Source organism: Pseudorca crassidens, chromosome 17 (assembly GCF_039906515.1).
Source record: "Pseudorca crassidens isolate mPseCra1 chromosome 17, mPseCra1.hap1, whole genome shotgun sequence".
NCBI lineage: Eukaryota > Metazoa > Chordata > Mammalia > Artiodactyla > Delphinidae > Pseudorca > Pseudorca crassidens.
In genome coordinates, this window is record NC_090312.1 from 20,285,422 (window position 1) to 20,301,986 (window position 16,565).

The 16,565-nt window shown below is 39.9% G+C and overlaps 2 protein-coding genes across 5 annotated transcripts in view; one reads left to right on the plus strand and one right to left on the minus strand.

Moving 5' to 3' along the window:
* The window catches only part of COLEC10 (collectin subfamily member 10), a 171,039-nt gene extending 160,348 nt beyond the window's left edge, over positions 1-10,691 (minus strand). For all 4 annotated transcript variants that reach the window (XM_067711426.1, XM_067711425.1, XM_067711424.1 and 1 more), the window contains exons 1-2: positions 10,553-10,691; positions 1,761-1,851 (exon numbers count right to left, since the gene is read on the minus strand). The gene's annotated coding sequence lies outside the window, so the exon portion shown is untranslated. The remainder of the gene's footprint in view (positions 1-1,760; positions 1,852-10,552) is intronic.
* TNFRSF11B (TNF receptor superfamily member 11b) overlaps positions 1-13,790 on the plus strand; it is a 29,032-nt gene extending 15,242 nt beyond the window's left edge. The window contains exons 2-5 of the mRNA XM_067711421.1: positions 3,612-3,981; positions 8,617-8,808; positions 10,498-10,722; positions 12,572-13,790. Of these exons, the coding sequence (XP_067567522.1) occupies positions 3,612-3,981; positions 8,617-8,808; positions 10,498-10,722; positions 12,572-12,960 (1,176 nt within the window). The 3' untranslated portion in view covers positions 12,961-13,790. The remainder of the gene's footprint in view (positions 1-3,611; positions 3,982-8,616; positions 8,809-10,497; positions 10,723-12,571) is intronic.
* Positions 13,791-16,565: the final 2,775 nt, after the last annotated feature.

Here is a 16,565-nt window from a genome sequence, read left to right on the forward strand (position 1 = left end):
ACGTGTCCCAGCCTTTGCAGATATTCATCAGTGGTTATGTTATGCACTGCACAGAAACATTTATTTTTGAACTCTTCTTAGACTTTAAATATTATCAGCTGGCAAAGGAGATAGAGCCAGTGTTAAGATGGTCTGTCCTCCTTTGGCTTCTTCCTCACTGCTTTTCTAGGAAAGGCAGAAGAAAGTGAGAGAGAGGACTGAGATGAAGAGCTTTATTAACTTTGCCCATCCTCTGTCCAGTAACTGGTTCCAGAAATTTGGTGCAGGAATTGGGGCTAACCAGATAGGGAGACTCAGTATCCAATATGGGCCACACAGAGTTCTGTCATTTTACCAAAGTGGAAAATTTTCAAATAAAACACAGAGGCCCAATGGAACTTGCTGAAAACAAGTCTGCAGTTCCTAACGGCTTTCCAATTTTTTAAAAAATATATACGATCATTCCATGCGGTAGCCGAGGAGAAATGACCTTCACCATTATAACTGCTCTCTAATCCTTAAGTCAACCTGATTTATTTATTTTTTCTCTGTGGATTCGTTTCACCTAAGCTTCCCTGTATTTTGAAGAGATGGCAACTAATTTCCTAAGCATGGTTTCAGGAAACCAACAATGTCATGTCCAATTGCCTAGAAAAATACAAATTGCATCAGTATTCTTGGTCAGGTCTTGTATTTGTGGGGCTGCTTGTAGTGAGCACCATCTGTGGGGTTTTTCCCATCTCATCCTCGTCACTTCTTGGTAAGAGAGAAAAGGGTCCGCTGATGAGTAAATGAGCCATGTTGGTGTGAGGAAGGGGGCGTGATGGGAAGTCAGGCGGGGGGAAGTCTCAGGACTGCTAGCCCTACCAGGATGGGGCTCACTCAGCAGCAGCAAGCAGGACAAAGGCATATCCCTATGGACCTCTGAGCTGAGCTTCTTGAAAGAAGAGAACCCTCAAAAGTGGCTTTTCAGGAAACTGAAAGTGAACATCAAGAGAAAAAAAGCATTTTTCATTGCTTTCCTGTGGCTTTGCGAGTTGCATCAGGAAAACTTCATTCCCTAGCGTTGAATATTTTCGAAATATTTGAGCCAAGCCCACACAGGGGCCTTGAAAAATATAGCATAATATGATTCGAATGACCAAGAAGCAACAAAGTCAGTTCATCTTGCTTCATTTCCTTCCAAACATTGATGGTTATTTGTAGTTATTTATTCTTTCCTTCTATGTTCTCTGCCTCCTCACTAGACTGTGGGCAGTTTGAAGAGCATCTTTGTTTCGTGTGCCACCATATGCTAAGATCTTCTACAATGCCTGGTACATGGTAGATGCTCAATAGATATGTGTTGAATGAACAGATTCCATCTATTTCTGACAAATCCAGACCAAACCACAGAGCTTTCACTCGTTACTGGTCCACTTCTTTCTCCTAATGTTGACCCAGTTTATCTGAGCCAATAGAAAACCCCAGGGAAATTCAAGAACATACATTTCTCCAAAACCCTCGGGTCATGAGAGCGTCCTGAAAATACCACCGAAGCAGCCCTGGTTTTGCACTGTATTCTACTTATTGTTGGTTAGGAGTCCCTTACATCAGAGCACTCTGAAAATTGCTCTCAGTTAAAAAGTCCATGGCCCTAGGTGAGATCTTTTATTCGTTCAATCTGGTTTATCAGCTCATATTAGGTCCAGACATCCCTGACCCTTGTCATGTCCCAATAAGAAGTGAATAGAATTACTTATTAAAATGCCCAAATGCGTATGAAAAAGGCCTTTCTTTACCTTTGTTATTCCTCTTTCAAAAGGGAGTGCTGTTTCCCTAGCTTGGCACACTTTTTCCAGGTCAATGGGTTTCTGTGAGATTTCCTGAGTTCTGCAAAGAAGAAAGTTTGGAAAAAATTATTGTTTGGCCTGCCACCTTCCCAAAGCCTGAGAACAGTCAGTGTTGATCCCTGTATCAGAAACAAACAATAAAACCCAAACAAACCACCCCTACGCACAAACAACACTTTTTCTTCTAATTAGTGTGAAGAACTACTTCACTGTTCCCTTGAAGACCTTCTGAGATCTAGACTACAAGACAGAATGCCCATGTGGCGCTGCCTTCCCAAGCAGTACTCTTGCCTGCAAAATCTTTCTCCTACGCACACAGCTCTTCGGCCATTATGGACGGAAACTTCTGAAACCCTGCCTGCTCCCTGAAGTTTTTCCCAATTAACCTTAAGAGAGGTGGTCATTTAATTTTCTAGACATCATTCACCTATGAGATTCAAGACTGCACCATATGATGTTATGGAGGAAATATGTCTTAAAATTCTAGGAATCTTCCAGTAGATTACCAGCTGCACAGAGACAAAGATCATATCTTTTATCATTTTTTTTTTCTTTTTGGCTGCATTGGATCTTCGTTGCGGTGTGCGGGCTTCTCATCGCAGTGGCTTCTCTTGTTGTGGAGCACAGGCTCTAGGCCCGCGGGCTTCAGTAGTTGGGGTGCGTGGGCTCAGTAGTTGTGGCTCACGGGCTGTAGAGAGCAGGCTCAGTAGTTGTGACGCACGGGCTTAATTTCTCTGTGGCACGTGGGATCTTCCTGGACCAGGGATCGAACCCATGTCCCCTGCTTTGGCAGGTGGATTCTTAACCACTGCGCCTCCAGAGAAGTCCCAAGATCACATCTTACTCACCAGCATATTTCTGGTATATTTCTGGTAGGCATGCAGTACATATCTGTTGCATGAGTGAATGAATGATCAGAATGACTGTAATCACCAACTGTTTACTTTACCATATGTTTGGAATCATTACGTCTTAGAACGGGAAAACTAAAAGAAAAATATCATCTCGTCCTAAATATGCTACTGTGACCACCCCATTTAAAGTTTGGTATCTCTCTACCTTCCCCTCCATATTTCCAATTTTTTTACAACACTTATTTTCTATTGTATAATTTATGTGTAATTTGTTATTTATTTTCTTACTCCCCCAGTTGGATGGTAAACTCCATAGACAGAGTTTATTGACTATTTTATTCACTACTGTATCCCAATTGCCCAGAACAGAGCCTGGGACACAACTATCGTCAAGTGAATAAATTATATTTATTGAGTATGGGCTCCACACATGGGAATCACAGCAGTAGATTTTTCAGTCCCCAGCCCCAGCTTCACATCTGTGGAATCAGAATGTTTAGGGATATAAATCTCAGGAATCTACATGTTATCAAGGTGTCTAGGTGATTCTGGTATAGCTATTCTGAGAACCACTAGTTCACCCAACTCACTAATCTAGATAATCCTGAAGCCCAGGGAGGTAAAGTGTCGCTCAGGGCACATGGGTTATTTAGCGGTGCATCTAAGTGTAATCATTTCTATTCTGATGAGCTTTCCACTCCAGCCATCTACGAGCTAGATTTACTGAATATGTTTTGCTGCTATTGCCATCTTGGTCTTTGAGATTAAGCTACTTAGAGGCAAGAATTATGGCTTCTGAAATCACTTTCTGCGGTTGTAGCTCAGTAGGCAGGAAGGGCATGAGCCTTCAGGTATTAAAGGACTCTTTGAGGTTAATGATGCTTTTGCACAGAAGAACCACCCCATTTCCATGCTAACATGCCACGATTTCCCTTTCTTCTTCTAGTTCCTGGACATCTCCATTAAATGGACCACCCAGGAAACCTTTCCTCCGAAGTACCTTCGTTATGACCCTGAAACCTCTCGTCAGCTGCTGTGTGATAAATGTCCTCCTGGCACCTCCCTAAAACAGCACTGCACAGCGAGGCGGAAGACCCTGTGCGCCCCTTGTCCTGACCACTACTACACAGACAGCTGGCACACCAGCGACGAGTGTCTGTACTGCAGCCCAGTGTGCAAGGAACTGCAGTACGTCAAGCAGGAGTGCAATCGCACCCACAACCGCGTGTGCGAATGCGAGGAGGGGCGCTACCTGGAGCTGGAGTTTTGCTTGAAACATAAGAGCTGTCCCTCTGGATTTGGAGTGCTACACGCTGGTATGTATTCGCTTCCAACATGCGGCCGAATTCATTAGCATCACACACAGTCAGGCAGTAGGGAAAGGTTAAGGGAACATGTTTGTCCCGGTGACATTACAGGACAGCAAATTGCAAAGGTAATGGAAACTGCTAGGTATGTACTATGTGTCTGGATGGCTGCCAAAGAACCATTCCTCAGAGGAACACTTTGCCACCAAGGGGCAATTTAGTTACAAATCTCAAATGCAGCAAATCACTCCCTAATGAGATGCATGATTGACTGCTCTTTCTTAAAGGGACACACTCCAAGTTGCACTGTTTATAGCTGAGCTATGCCTCTGTGTTTCACTTCAGCATGGAGAGCTTCAAACTGCAGTGCTTCCTGACAAACATTAAAAATGTTAACTGATACCAAGAGAGTAATTATGCGGATATTAATGAGGCTCTGGCGTGCTAACAATGAGTAGTTATAATTAATTATGTAAGAAATGAGAATGGCTAGGGGAAATGCAGTTCATTATTAAAAATGAAGCTAGTTCTTCCTTTGGCCTGGCAGTTGAGTGTCTGGGAGGATAAAGATGGTAGCAGCATCTCTTCAATGAGCTTATCCTTTATCTTAGACAAAGCAGACTGTCAAGCCAAGAGTAAGTACCTGTCTACAAACAAAGTACTTTCTCTTTTTGCATTTTGAATAGCATAGGTTAAGGCCAGCGTGCACTGAACTTTCTAAGGTTGTAACCCACTTTTTTTGTTTTTTTGCTACATTCACGAAGCTTCGGTATAGTCTGCATGCTCTCCTGGCCTGGGAAAATTAAGAGTATTCACCTCCTTTTCTGGAGGAAGCAGTAATCGGTATAGATTCCAATGACACAGTCTGAAGCAGTGTTTCTCAACCTCAGCTCTACTAACATTTGGGGGCTGGATAATTCTTTTTGTGGGCAGCTGTCTGGTACATTGTAGAGTGTTTAGCAGTATCCCTGGTCTTTAGCTACTAGATGCTAATAGCACTCTTCCCCCAGTTGTGACAACCAAAAATGGCCCAGACATTGCCAAATGTCCCCTGGATGGCAAAATCACCCCTGGTTGACAGTCATTGGTTTTGAGGATGCTAATTATTTGTAACTATTTTGACTTTAAGAAGTTGTAATATAGATTCTAAATGATTATAAACATTTTAGGTTTAAAGGCCTACAAAGGAAACATATTCAAAAATTGAACTACTGGGCTTCCCTGGTGGCGCAGTGGTTGAGGGCCCACCTGCCGATGCAGGGGACACGGGTTCGTGCCACGGTCCGGGCAGATCCCACATGCCGCAGAGCGGCTGGGCCCGTGAGCCGTGGCCACTGAGCCTGCGCGTGCGGAGCCTGTGCTCCGCAATGGGAGAGGCCACAGCAGAGAGAGGCCCGCGTACCACAAAAAAAAAAAAAAAAAAAAAAAATTGAACTACTAAGTTGCCTAAGTTGTGAATTTTATAAAATTAATCACAGAAGGTGCAAATTGCATGACAGTTCCTTAAAATGCCTCTAGTATGAGTATCTGAGGAAGAAATTGGTGACACTTCTTAGCTTTTATTGGATGATACTTTGGGACTCAAAAGCTAAGCCAAGGTGTAGAGGGGGAAGCCCACCCAACAGAAACAGATCCACTGAATTCAATTCAGTAATTTATATATGTGGGGAAATTAATTAAGCAGGGGTTATGCAGCTTGGAAACTAGAAAGTTTTGAAAAATAATGGAAGTAGTAAGGATTTTTCTCACACAAGCATGAAAATTTGTTTGTAGAACGAAGTAAGCAGGCAGCCAGAAGACTTAGTACAAAGGTACACGTTTATTCATTTACTTACTGCTCCCTCCCTAGAAACCTACAAAGGAGTTCCTCATGGAAAATACGAGGTTTCCAGTCCAAAGACATGATTCTGTAGTATTATTCTAAAAAGTATTTAATAATCATTCTTGTTTTTTTTTTTTTTGCGGTGCACGGGCCTCTCACTGTTGTGGCCTCTCCCGTTGCGGAGCACAGGCTCCGGACGCGCAGGCTCAGCGGCCATGGCTCACGGGCCCAGCCGCTCCGCGGTATGTGGGATCTTCCCGGACTGGGGCACGAACCCGTGTCCCCTGCATCGGCAGGCGGACTCGCAACCACTGCGCCACCAGGGAAGCCCGTGGTTGTTGTTTTGAAGCCAGATTGTCTTCTCCTCTCCATATTTTACACTGACCCTTGACAACATGGGTTTGAACTACGCAGGTCCACTTGTATGCACATTTTTTTTCAATAGTAAATACTACAGTACGACATGATCACAGTTGCTTGAATCTGTGAATGCAGAACCCCGCTACAGAGGGCTGACTATAAAGTTATAATGGGATTTTCGACTGTGCAGCCTGTTGGTGCCCCTAACCCACCACTGTTCAAGGATCAACTGTACTTCATCCTGTTAGTCCCGTAATTCTTATGTAATTGCTTATGGCTAGCATGGTGAATTCTCCACTGAAAAGCACAACTCCTCTTGCCATTCTATTTCACATTTTGCCTGCCAGATTGTACTTTGTATGTTTCTGTTGATATTAATAAGGCAAAATCATTTACTTAGATGGATACATCTTTTTATAAGAAGTTCTATCAGTCATAAAAGAGGGGAGTTGTTTTCAGAAAGGTCATTACATAAAGCCTCCAAATACATTAAAAAAACTTTCCTTCTATAATTCTTGGATTCCTCTTGGTAGAGAACTTTAAAGGCTAAATTACCTGAAAGAATGTCTTGTACCTATGATTTTCTCATTGGGACACATGAGAACACCCAAGCCATCAACATGTATGTGAAGAATGACAAGATTCTTCTTTGTGCAGTTGGCAAAGGGAGACTTGGATCCAGCTGTCCAAGACCATTTATCCCCAGAATAGTAGCAATGAAATAATACCATGGAATCTCTGTCCAAATACCTCTGCTTACGATATTGGATAATTTGGTATCAAGTTGGATCCCATTTAAGGAGATGAGTGTAGCAAGAAAGTACTTAAAAAAATAGACCTCTTTGTAAAGTGGTTCCTAAGATGATGTCACTGCAACCCTGCAAATGGCATTTAACATGTGAAGGTTTCATGCACGGTTCCCCCTTCTCTTTTTTTTCTGCCAACCGTCTGTCATTTTTATTGGCCAATGCATCATCAATCCCTTTAGAAAAGAAAGAAGCCAGAGTTGAAATTAAAACCGATCCATTGTACTCTTTTTTTCTGGTTTTGGAAAAGGATACAATGAGATGGGAGGTTGAAAATTTTAATAAATGAAATTTATTAACTTTCTGTAGCTTTCCTTTTTCCCTTTAGTATTTGGTATCTTGCATCAGCCAGAATTGGCCTGTAAAAGCTACATTTGAATATTAAAGTCTAAATCTGTTCAACTAGCTTACACTAGATGGAGGTATTTTCATATGCAAGTACACTGTAATGTATCATCTACCCAGGCATAGAGTCGAGGGTTTGAAGATATTTATTTTTAATAGCATCTTTAGTTGTTGACTGGTTCAAGTTTTCCTGCCAATGATTTACCCAAATTTATCAAGTATCTCTCCACCATGAAATAAAATGCCCTTACAGTCACCCTTCCCTGAATTTTAACGACTGCGCTCTTTTCAGACTCAACAGTTTAAGCAAATGGTATATCATCTTCCATTTACTATGTAATTGTAGGCTTACGCTTTTGAGTCTATGGTCAACTTTATTGCCACCTTCAAAAATTTATTATAATGTAAATTTTTACTTCTCAAGGTTAGCTTACTTGTGAGTTGTTTCACGATTAGGATTCAGGAAAGAAGGAACTTCAGTAGGAACTGATTGGAATTTAACGATGCAGCATTCCATGGGTACTGATTTCAAAGAATGATATTACAGCAGTTACACAGCAGTTACCTTCATGATTTCCCAGGAATAATTGTGTGGAGATTATGGTTGACAAAAAGATCTTACTGATAGTTTAGCACAGGCAGGACTAATTGAACATCATACGCTTCTTTTCTTTCCTCCCCAATTTTGTGCTTGTAGGTAACAACAAAACACGTTTGTGTTTGTATTACAAGTAGGGGAGACTGCCTAAGGGGCTAACTCTAGAAGTTTTGTTCTGTCTAATGAAGTGAAAAATGAAAATGCCTCAAGTTTTGTGCAATATAATAGTCGCAGTAAAAACCAAGTGAAAAGTCTTATCCAAACATATGGAATTTAAGAAAAAAAAATGTCATGAAGAACCTAGGGTTAAGACAGGAATAAAGACACAGACCTACTAGAGAATGGACTTGAGGATATGGGGAGGGGGAAGGGTAAGCTGTGACAAAGTGAGAGACAGGCATGGACATATATACACTACCAAACGTAAGGTAGATAGCTAGTGGGAAGCAGCCACATAGCACAGGGAGATCAGCTCGGTGCTTTGTGACCACCTAGAGGGGTGGGATAGGGAGGGTGGGAGGGAGACGCAAGAGGGAAGAGATATGGGAACATATGCATATGTATAACTGATTCACTTTGTTATAAAGCAGAAACTAACACACCACCGTAAAGCAATTATACTCCAATAAAGATGTAAAAAAAAAAAAAAAAGATGGTATCTGCTGCGAAAGTATTTGAGAAGAATGTGCTAAATGGCTTGGTATTTTCTGTAGGAACCCCGGAGCGAAATACAGTTTGCGAAAGTTGTCCGGATGGGTTCTTCTCCAATGAGACGTCATCCAAAGCACCCTGTAGAAAGCACACAAACTGCAGTGCACTTGGGCTCCTTCTAGCTCAGAAAGGAAACGCAACGCATGACAATGTATGTTCTGGAAACGGTGAACCGACTCACAAGTGTGGAATAGGTAATTATGTTTCAAAATAGCAGTCTTTGTACCACCTCTGAGTTGAATACAAGACCCTCCAGCCCTTCTTAGTCAAACTTGTATTTTCCCTTTCTTGAATTTTAACCAACTAAGACTATTCCCTGTGCATCATCGCTAAAGCCACAACTCAAAATCTTTCAAAAAGTCCCCATCTTCTCACAATCATGCTCCAAACCCTGACTTTCACACTTGAATCAAATGTTACCCACGGAGAACGGGGTGGTGTAAAGATTTTGTTTAAGGTTAGATGATCAGAGTCCAAATTGCAGAATTTTTTAAGCTATGCATTTTTATCACTTTTAAGAATATCTGTATTATTAGCCAAAGTATAAATTGGCAACAAAGAAGCATAGTGACATACACAGATGACAAGTTAGAAATGCAATACTGGCTTTGTTACCTATGGTATTACTGCATCTGTTGCATGGAAGTTCTAAGTTCCTGTACTTGTCTTAAACTCTTTATTCAGGAAAGGTCAGTAGCTCCAAGCTCAAGTTACCTGAGTGTACCTCATGTTGGTGATGGTACTAATCAGGTTGCTGTCCTCACCTTGTCACTCCTACCACCACACTAACCTCAGACCTTCTACCAAGGACTCATCACACCAAGGAGGATCGACCTTTTAGCATTTAATCAGCTTGAGTCTCCCCAAACATCTTTTTGTGTGACATAGAAGTATATAAAACATAGGAATGTGGGTTGGGAGATTGAAGATTCAAACCCAGTTCCAACATTCTTTCACTGTATTGTAAAAATCTTAGATAAGTCATTCAGCTTTTCTGCTTTCTTATTAAATAATGGAACGAGGGAAGGGATAGAAGAAGAGTGACTGCTAACATTCTCTTTAATTCATTTATACTTTTATTTCTATCATTCTTTGAGCACTTACTATATGCCAGACACTTTTGCTATATGGGCTTTAATCTTTATAAAAATACTGTAAAGTTTGTTCAAGTTAATGTATGAACTTGAATGGCAAAGTCAGGATTCAAACCCAGACCTAATGAATCCAAAAACAAACTATTAATCCCTGGGATATACCAACCCTACCCAGACACTCAGGCCATTGCACTTCTTTTCTAAATGACATGTTTTTGTGTTTGATTATTTTCCCACTTAATGTACGCTTATACATCTGTATCCATCCTTGTTCCCAAAGGTAAACTACGTGTCTGTGTGTGTGCAGAAAATAATACACTATTTCAGATTACTTTTCAAGCTCCCTTAAAGACAGTGATTTGACATTGATCTTGAAGTAACCTGTAGACACCAGCTAAACCTTTAACAAAATATTTCACAGTTACATTAAAATATGTTCATGTATATATTAACATATATATACACATTATGCTATATATATAGAATTTTTGCTGTAAGTTATTTATAGCAGTAATACATTCTTATTAGATGTTTGTTAAACTCTCCCCCCACAAAATGCTCTAAAAGAACATTAGAAAGGACATAAACCCAGTTGGATTAGTGATCTGCCACTAAGACCAGGCAACAGAAGATTGATTTTATTCAAACTTCTCATTTTAGCATGCAATATCCTGGAAAACTCAACTGTGTTGGTTTTTATTATTACTATTATTATTATTATTTTTGTCCTTAGACGTCCAAGAATCCCATTATCGAGTAAATCTTCTTGGTTTTCCCACCTTCCTTTAGACATGACCCTGTGTGAGGAGGCATTCTTTAGGTTTGCTGTTCCTACAAAGCTTACCCCGAACTGGCTCAGTGTCCTGGTAGACAATTTGCCTGGCACCAAAGTGAACGCAGAGAGCATAGATCGGATAAAACGACGACACAGCTCACGAGAACAGACTTTCCAGCTGCTGAAGTTATGGAAGCATCAAAACAAAGACCAAGATATGGTCAAGAAGATCATCCAAGGTATGGGAACCTGAAATAAACAACTCGATCAGAAATCAGAACACCTGTTGGCCCTACAACAGAAACAGGACTATGTACCTGTTTAGTTGTGTGGATGATGTTTCCCTTTGGGAATTACTGTTGGACTGAAAACGTATTCATCAAGTGATAGTGGATATGCTATTCCTAGAGCAGTCATGTGAGGTTTTGTTCTCACCTCCTCTACTCCCCAATTTCTTTTTCAAGTGTCTCTCTAAAGGGAGAGATAAAACATTTCAAATGCGGGACTAGACCTCAGGAAATCTGACTCTGGATCCCCTTAGCAGTTTTAGGAGCATCCCTTCTGGCCTACCTAGAAGTTCTTTAACCACTTTAGATCTTACTTAGCAATTCTACCAGGAAGCTATGTTGGATTTATGTGGTAATTCTCTCCAGAGAGCCTCTAAGTGTCTTACAGGTATCCTCTCATTAATCCTCACAACACAGCCTATTTTATTTTACTTTTAAAAATTTATTTACTTATTGATCTATTTTATACATATTAGTGTATACATGTCAATCCCAATCTCCCAATTCATCCCACCACCACCACCTGCCACTTTCCCCCCTTGGTGTCCATACGTTTGTTCTCTGCATCTGAACACAGCCTATTTTAAGATTACCATTTTAATAGCATGTGTTGTGAGGATTAATGAGATAAGGTCTGTAAAGTGTTTGAGTTTCTTGGAGAATCTCCTTTAGAAACTCTGTGTGCGTGTGTGTGTATGTGTGTGTGTGTGTGTGTGTTATGATGGGAGAGAATCGGAGGGGAAAAGGAAGTAAGTTTCATCCAGTGTGGACTATAAGCTTTAGGATACACAGTAGAAAAAGTTCTGACTTTGATTAGCATCGGGAGGACATGGTAGAAAAAATGAGGGAGCGTTTTCATAATGCAGACAGTGTCAAGGAGAAATCCATTCTGCTCTTCACATGCAGTTAAATGGCTGAGGAGTCCTACACAACCTTAAAGCCTCAAACATCTGAAACGGAGGCAACAGATTTTAGGTGACTGACAGCTTTAATAGTTGAATGGTTTCACTTGTGCAAAGAGCAAACTTGTCTTCTGTTTTTGGCAAACAAAATGTATTCTTTGAAAGTATAATTAGCCCTGAAGCAAAAAGAGAGGGAAGGAGAGAATCAGAGACTGTTAGAATTGGAAGGGACCCAATTTCCTATTTTATAAATGAGGACATTTCAGCCCAGAAAGATGAACAGACTTGCCTTCGGGCCCACAGATAATAAATGACTCGTGTCATCAATAGAAACGTTATTTATTGCCTCTTATGTTTATGTCCTAGCTCATTACTGAAATATTCTCCAGGCCACGTGTATCCTGCTGTTCTTTGGCCTCATATTATTGGGTTTTCACGGCTCCTCCTTTGCGCTGACAATCTCCTGGTGCTATTTATTAAAGACCGTTTGAAGGACCTAATTCTTCAAATAGCACATATATTGGGTATCAGTTAATGGAAGTTTGTATTATAAAATAGCTAACTTTGTGTTTTTCCTAAAAGGTTACACTTTTAATTTCTCCAAATTTTCTTAGAAAATGGTGTGTCTGTAGTTTCCCACTGTTATTTTCCAAATTTGGGCTTTTCACAAAGCTGTGTTGGATGCCTAGAATATAGGAAGCATATTATCCTAGTGTAACACAAAATAATATTTAACTCAATTCTCAGGAATAACTAGCATTACTTAAGCCCTCCCAAAAGGAAAGGAGGAGGTTGTCCTTGAAGTTATGAAATTCTGGGGAACCTCCTTTTGCCTCAGGGAAGCTTTACGGCGGCTTTGGGTGGATGACGTGAATGTCTCTGGGTTTTGCTTTATGCAGATATCGAACTCTGTGAAAAGAGCGTGCAGAGGCACATTGGGCACATGAACCTCACCTTCGAGCAGCTTCTAAGGCTGATGGAAAGCTTGCCGGGGAAGAAAGTGACGACAGAAGACATTGAGAAAACAATGAAGACGTGCAAATCAAGTGATCAAATCCTGAAGCTTCTCAGCCTCTGGCGGATAAAAAATGATGACCAAGACACCCGCAAGGGCCTGATGCATGCCCTAAAGCACTTGAAGACATACCACTTCCCCAAAACTGTCACTCAGAGTCTGAAGAAGACCATCAGGTTCCTTCACAGCTTCACCATGTACAGATTATATCAGAAGCTATTTTTAGAAATGATAGGGAACCAGGTCCAATCATTAAAGATAAGCTGCTTATAACCGGAAATGGTCATTGAGCTGTTTCCTCACCATGGACCAGATCCAATAAATGAGTAAACTGTTTCTCAGGCGCTTGAGGAGGGTACAATGATTTCTTTCTCATCACCAAGGACTAAATTTGGCCACAGGGCCTGAAAAGAAACTGTGGTGTGGAGAAGGAACTCACATCTCCCCCCAAAGTTTAATAAATCCCAAATAATTTATCCAACTAACAGATTTGGTCCAATATCTACTGACTGTATTTTTCCTTGTTACTGCTTGCAGTAATTCAACTGGAAATAAGAAACTAGACTCCATTGTGCCTTACTAAACATGGGAATGTCTAACTTAAATAGCTTTGAGAATTCAGCTGTACTAGAGGCTTTTATTAGAAAGCCATTTTTTTCTGTAAAAGTTACTAATATATCTGTAACACTATTATAGTATTTGCTATTTATATCCATTCAGATATAAGGTTTGTACATATTACCATCCTGAAGCGAAACTGTGTAAGACTTAATTTTAGAAAGAAAAAAATATATATTCTGTTTATTATTATGACAAATGAAAGAGATAAAATATATTTTTTAACAGAATATTTGTAACATTTCCTAATAGGTACTGCCATTCTTCCTGTGTAGAGTATTTTTGTAATATACTTTTACCTGTGTAAACTGAATTATCATTTTATAGAAAATGCGTTATTTAGTCAATTGTTTAATGTTGGAAAGTGTATGAAATATAAATTATCTGAATATTAGATGCTCTGAGAAACTGAATGTACCTTATTTAAAAGATTTTATGTTTTTACTATATAAACAACATCATTAAAGTTTTCAAATTATTTTTCATCGCTTTTCCTCTTGCTTTTATGTGAATGGGACATGAATGGGTCTGAGCTTTCACAATTTTCCCTTTCTTTTATCACCAGAACCATCTGGGAATTGTTAAAAATGAAGATTCCTGGACCAATTTATTGAGAAACTCTGGAAAGGAGGGCAGAAACCTGCATTTTTAACAAGTTCCAAAGTAATTTTTACTACACTAAAGTTGGAGAACTTCTGAAGTCAAGCTTAGTATAGAGATGGCACAAACAACTTATAATTACTGCCACTAGCATCAAGAGACCAAACTACCTAAGTTCTTTGGGTTTCAAGTAATAGAAACTGGCACTATTTAAGAAAAAGTTAATTGGAAGCATGGTGTATTTGGTTGAGTGGTGCCCCTGCCCAAAATATGTTTATGTCATAATCTCCAGAACCTGTGAACGTTACTTAATTTAGAAAAAGGATCTTTCTTCGTATGTGTAATTAAGAATCTTGAGACGATAAAATCATCCTGGATTATCCAGGTGGGCCCTAAATCCAGTGGCAAGTGTGTTTATAAGAGACACATAGAGGGGAAAGACAGAAGAGAAGATGATGTGCAGACAGAGGCACAGATGGGAGTGATGTGGTTACAAGCCAATAAGCCATAAGCTAGGGAAGAAAGGAACAGATAGATTCTCCCCTAGAGCCTCTGTAGGGAGCACAGTCCTACTGATATCTTGATTTTGGACCTGCCCTCCAGGTCTATGAGAGAATTAATATCTGTTCTTTTAAACCATCCAGTTTGTGGTAATTTGCCAGAACAGCTACAGGTAATAATACAGGTTGTATCCAAGCCTCAGAAACAGTAGAATTAAGATAACGCTGGGCTCCTTGATGGCAGAAGTTCCTGCACTTTCTCCTAGTCTTATATTTCTGTAACTTTTAGTTCAAAATGTCAAATTCCTAGCAGAGAGACTCCGGTTGTCCTAGGTGAGGACTGGTGTAAATATTCAGTACATGGCTAGTGAGGGTCTCTCTTCATCAGATGCAGTTCCCAAGAAGGGGATATGACTGGGAACAGGGTCCATTACACCCCATCCTTTCACAGTCTGTGTTTCTCTTTTCTCTCACTTTTCTGTGGTTTAGAATGTAACACAGATCAACCTTACCTTTGTGAAACCAGATCATTATGGCCGCTTTGACAGAAGGGTAGATCCAGGTAAATGTCACACAAACTCATAAATCTGGGGAAATAAAAGGCAGAGGTAAAGTCAAGAGGCGCAAACCTGGAGAATCAGTCCCAAGGCTGCAATACGGGGTGGAAAATACTGTGGAAATTAAGTGCTGAAGTCGTTAAGTCGGAGGACAGGGGTTAACTAACAGTCATCATGTTCCCTTCAGAAGTTCCAGTTCTTCCACCAAAGTTCTTGTGCACAGAAAATGAAATGGCCTCATATACATCAGCTAAGTTTAAGAAAAGTTTGGTAGTTAATAGTATCAGATATAAATCCTTCAAATGTTAGTTTGATTGGCTTACCTGCTGCTCCTTTGGGTTCAGTCTGCCTCAAGCTTCCCCTCCAAGGGTAACAGAACATGTAAATTCATGTCAGTTTCTCTTTTTTCAAAACTTTTAATTTTGAAATAGTTTTAGACTTAACAGAATCATTGAAAAGCCAATATAAAATATCCCTAGTGAGTTATTTTGTAAAATATGCCTCAATTTCAGTCTGTCTGTTTTCTCGTGAATAGATGATGCTATGGATTTGGGGAGAGAATATCACATAGGTAATGGCCCTTCTCACATCATACCAGGTGCAAATGATATCAGCATGACTAAGTACTGTTGATATTAACCTTGATAACTGAGTGAATTTTTACATAAAATGTGAGATATGTATTGAAGTCCTTTTTTTGTTTTTTATTTTTTTTTTACATATGGTCATCCACTTGTTCCCATAGGATTGGTTGAAAAGACGAGCATTGCTTCTTTAATTGCCTTTGTGTCTTTGTCAAAAATCAGTTGATTATATTTCTGTGGGTATATTTCTGGACTGTCTATTCTGTTCCATTTATCTGTAAGTCTATCTTTTCATCAGTACCACACAGTCTTTTTTTTCTTCTAGTTTTCTTGAGATACAATCAACATACAGCACTGTATAAGTTTAGGGTGCAAAGCATAATGATTTGACTTATACATCATGAAATGATTATCACAATACATTTAGTGAACATGCATCATCTCATATAGATACAAAATAAAGGAAAAAAATATTTTTTCTTGTGATGAGAACTCTTAGGAGTTACTCTTAACAACTTTCGTGTGTAATACATGGCAGTGTTAATTATGTTAATCATGTTGTACATGACATCCCTAGTACTTATTTATTTTATAACTGCAAGTTTGCACCTTTTGACCACATTCGTCCAATGCCCCCTCCCTCTACCCACCCCCACCCTGGTGTCTGGTAGCCACAAATCATTTCCTATGAATTTCTGAGTTTGTTTTGAAGTATAGTTGACCTACAACATGATATTAGCTCCAGGTGTACAACATAGTGATTTGATATTTCTGTACATTTCAAAATGACCACCATGATAAGTCTAGTTACCACCTATCACCATACAAAGATATTACATTATTAATGACTATATTCCCCATGCTGTGCATCTCATCCCTGTGACTCATTCATTCTGTAACTGGAAATCTGTACCTCTTAATCCCCCTCACCTATTTCATTCATCCCCATACTTCCCCAAATCCTCCTCCCTCTGGCAACCACTTGTTTGTTCTCTGTATCTGACTCTGCTTTTGTTTTG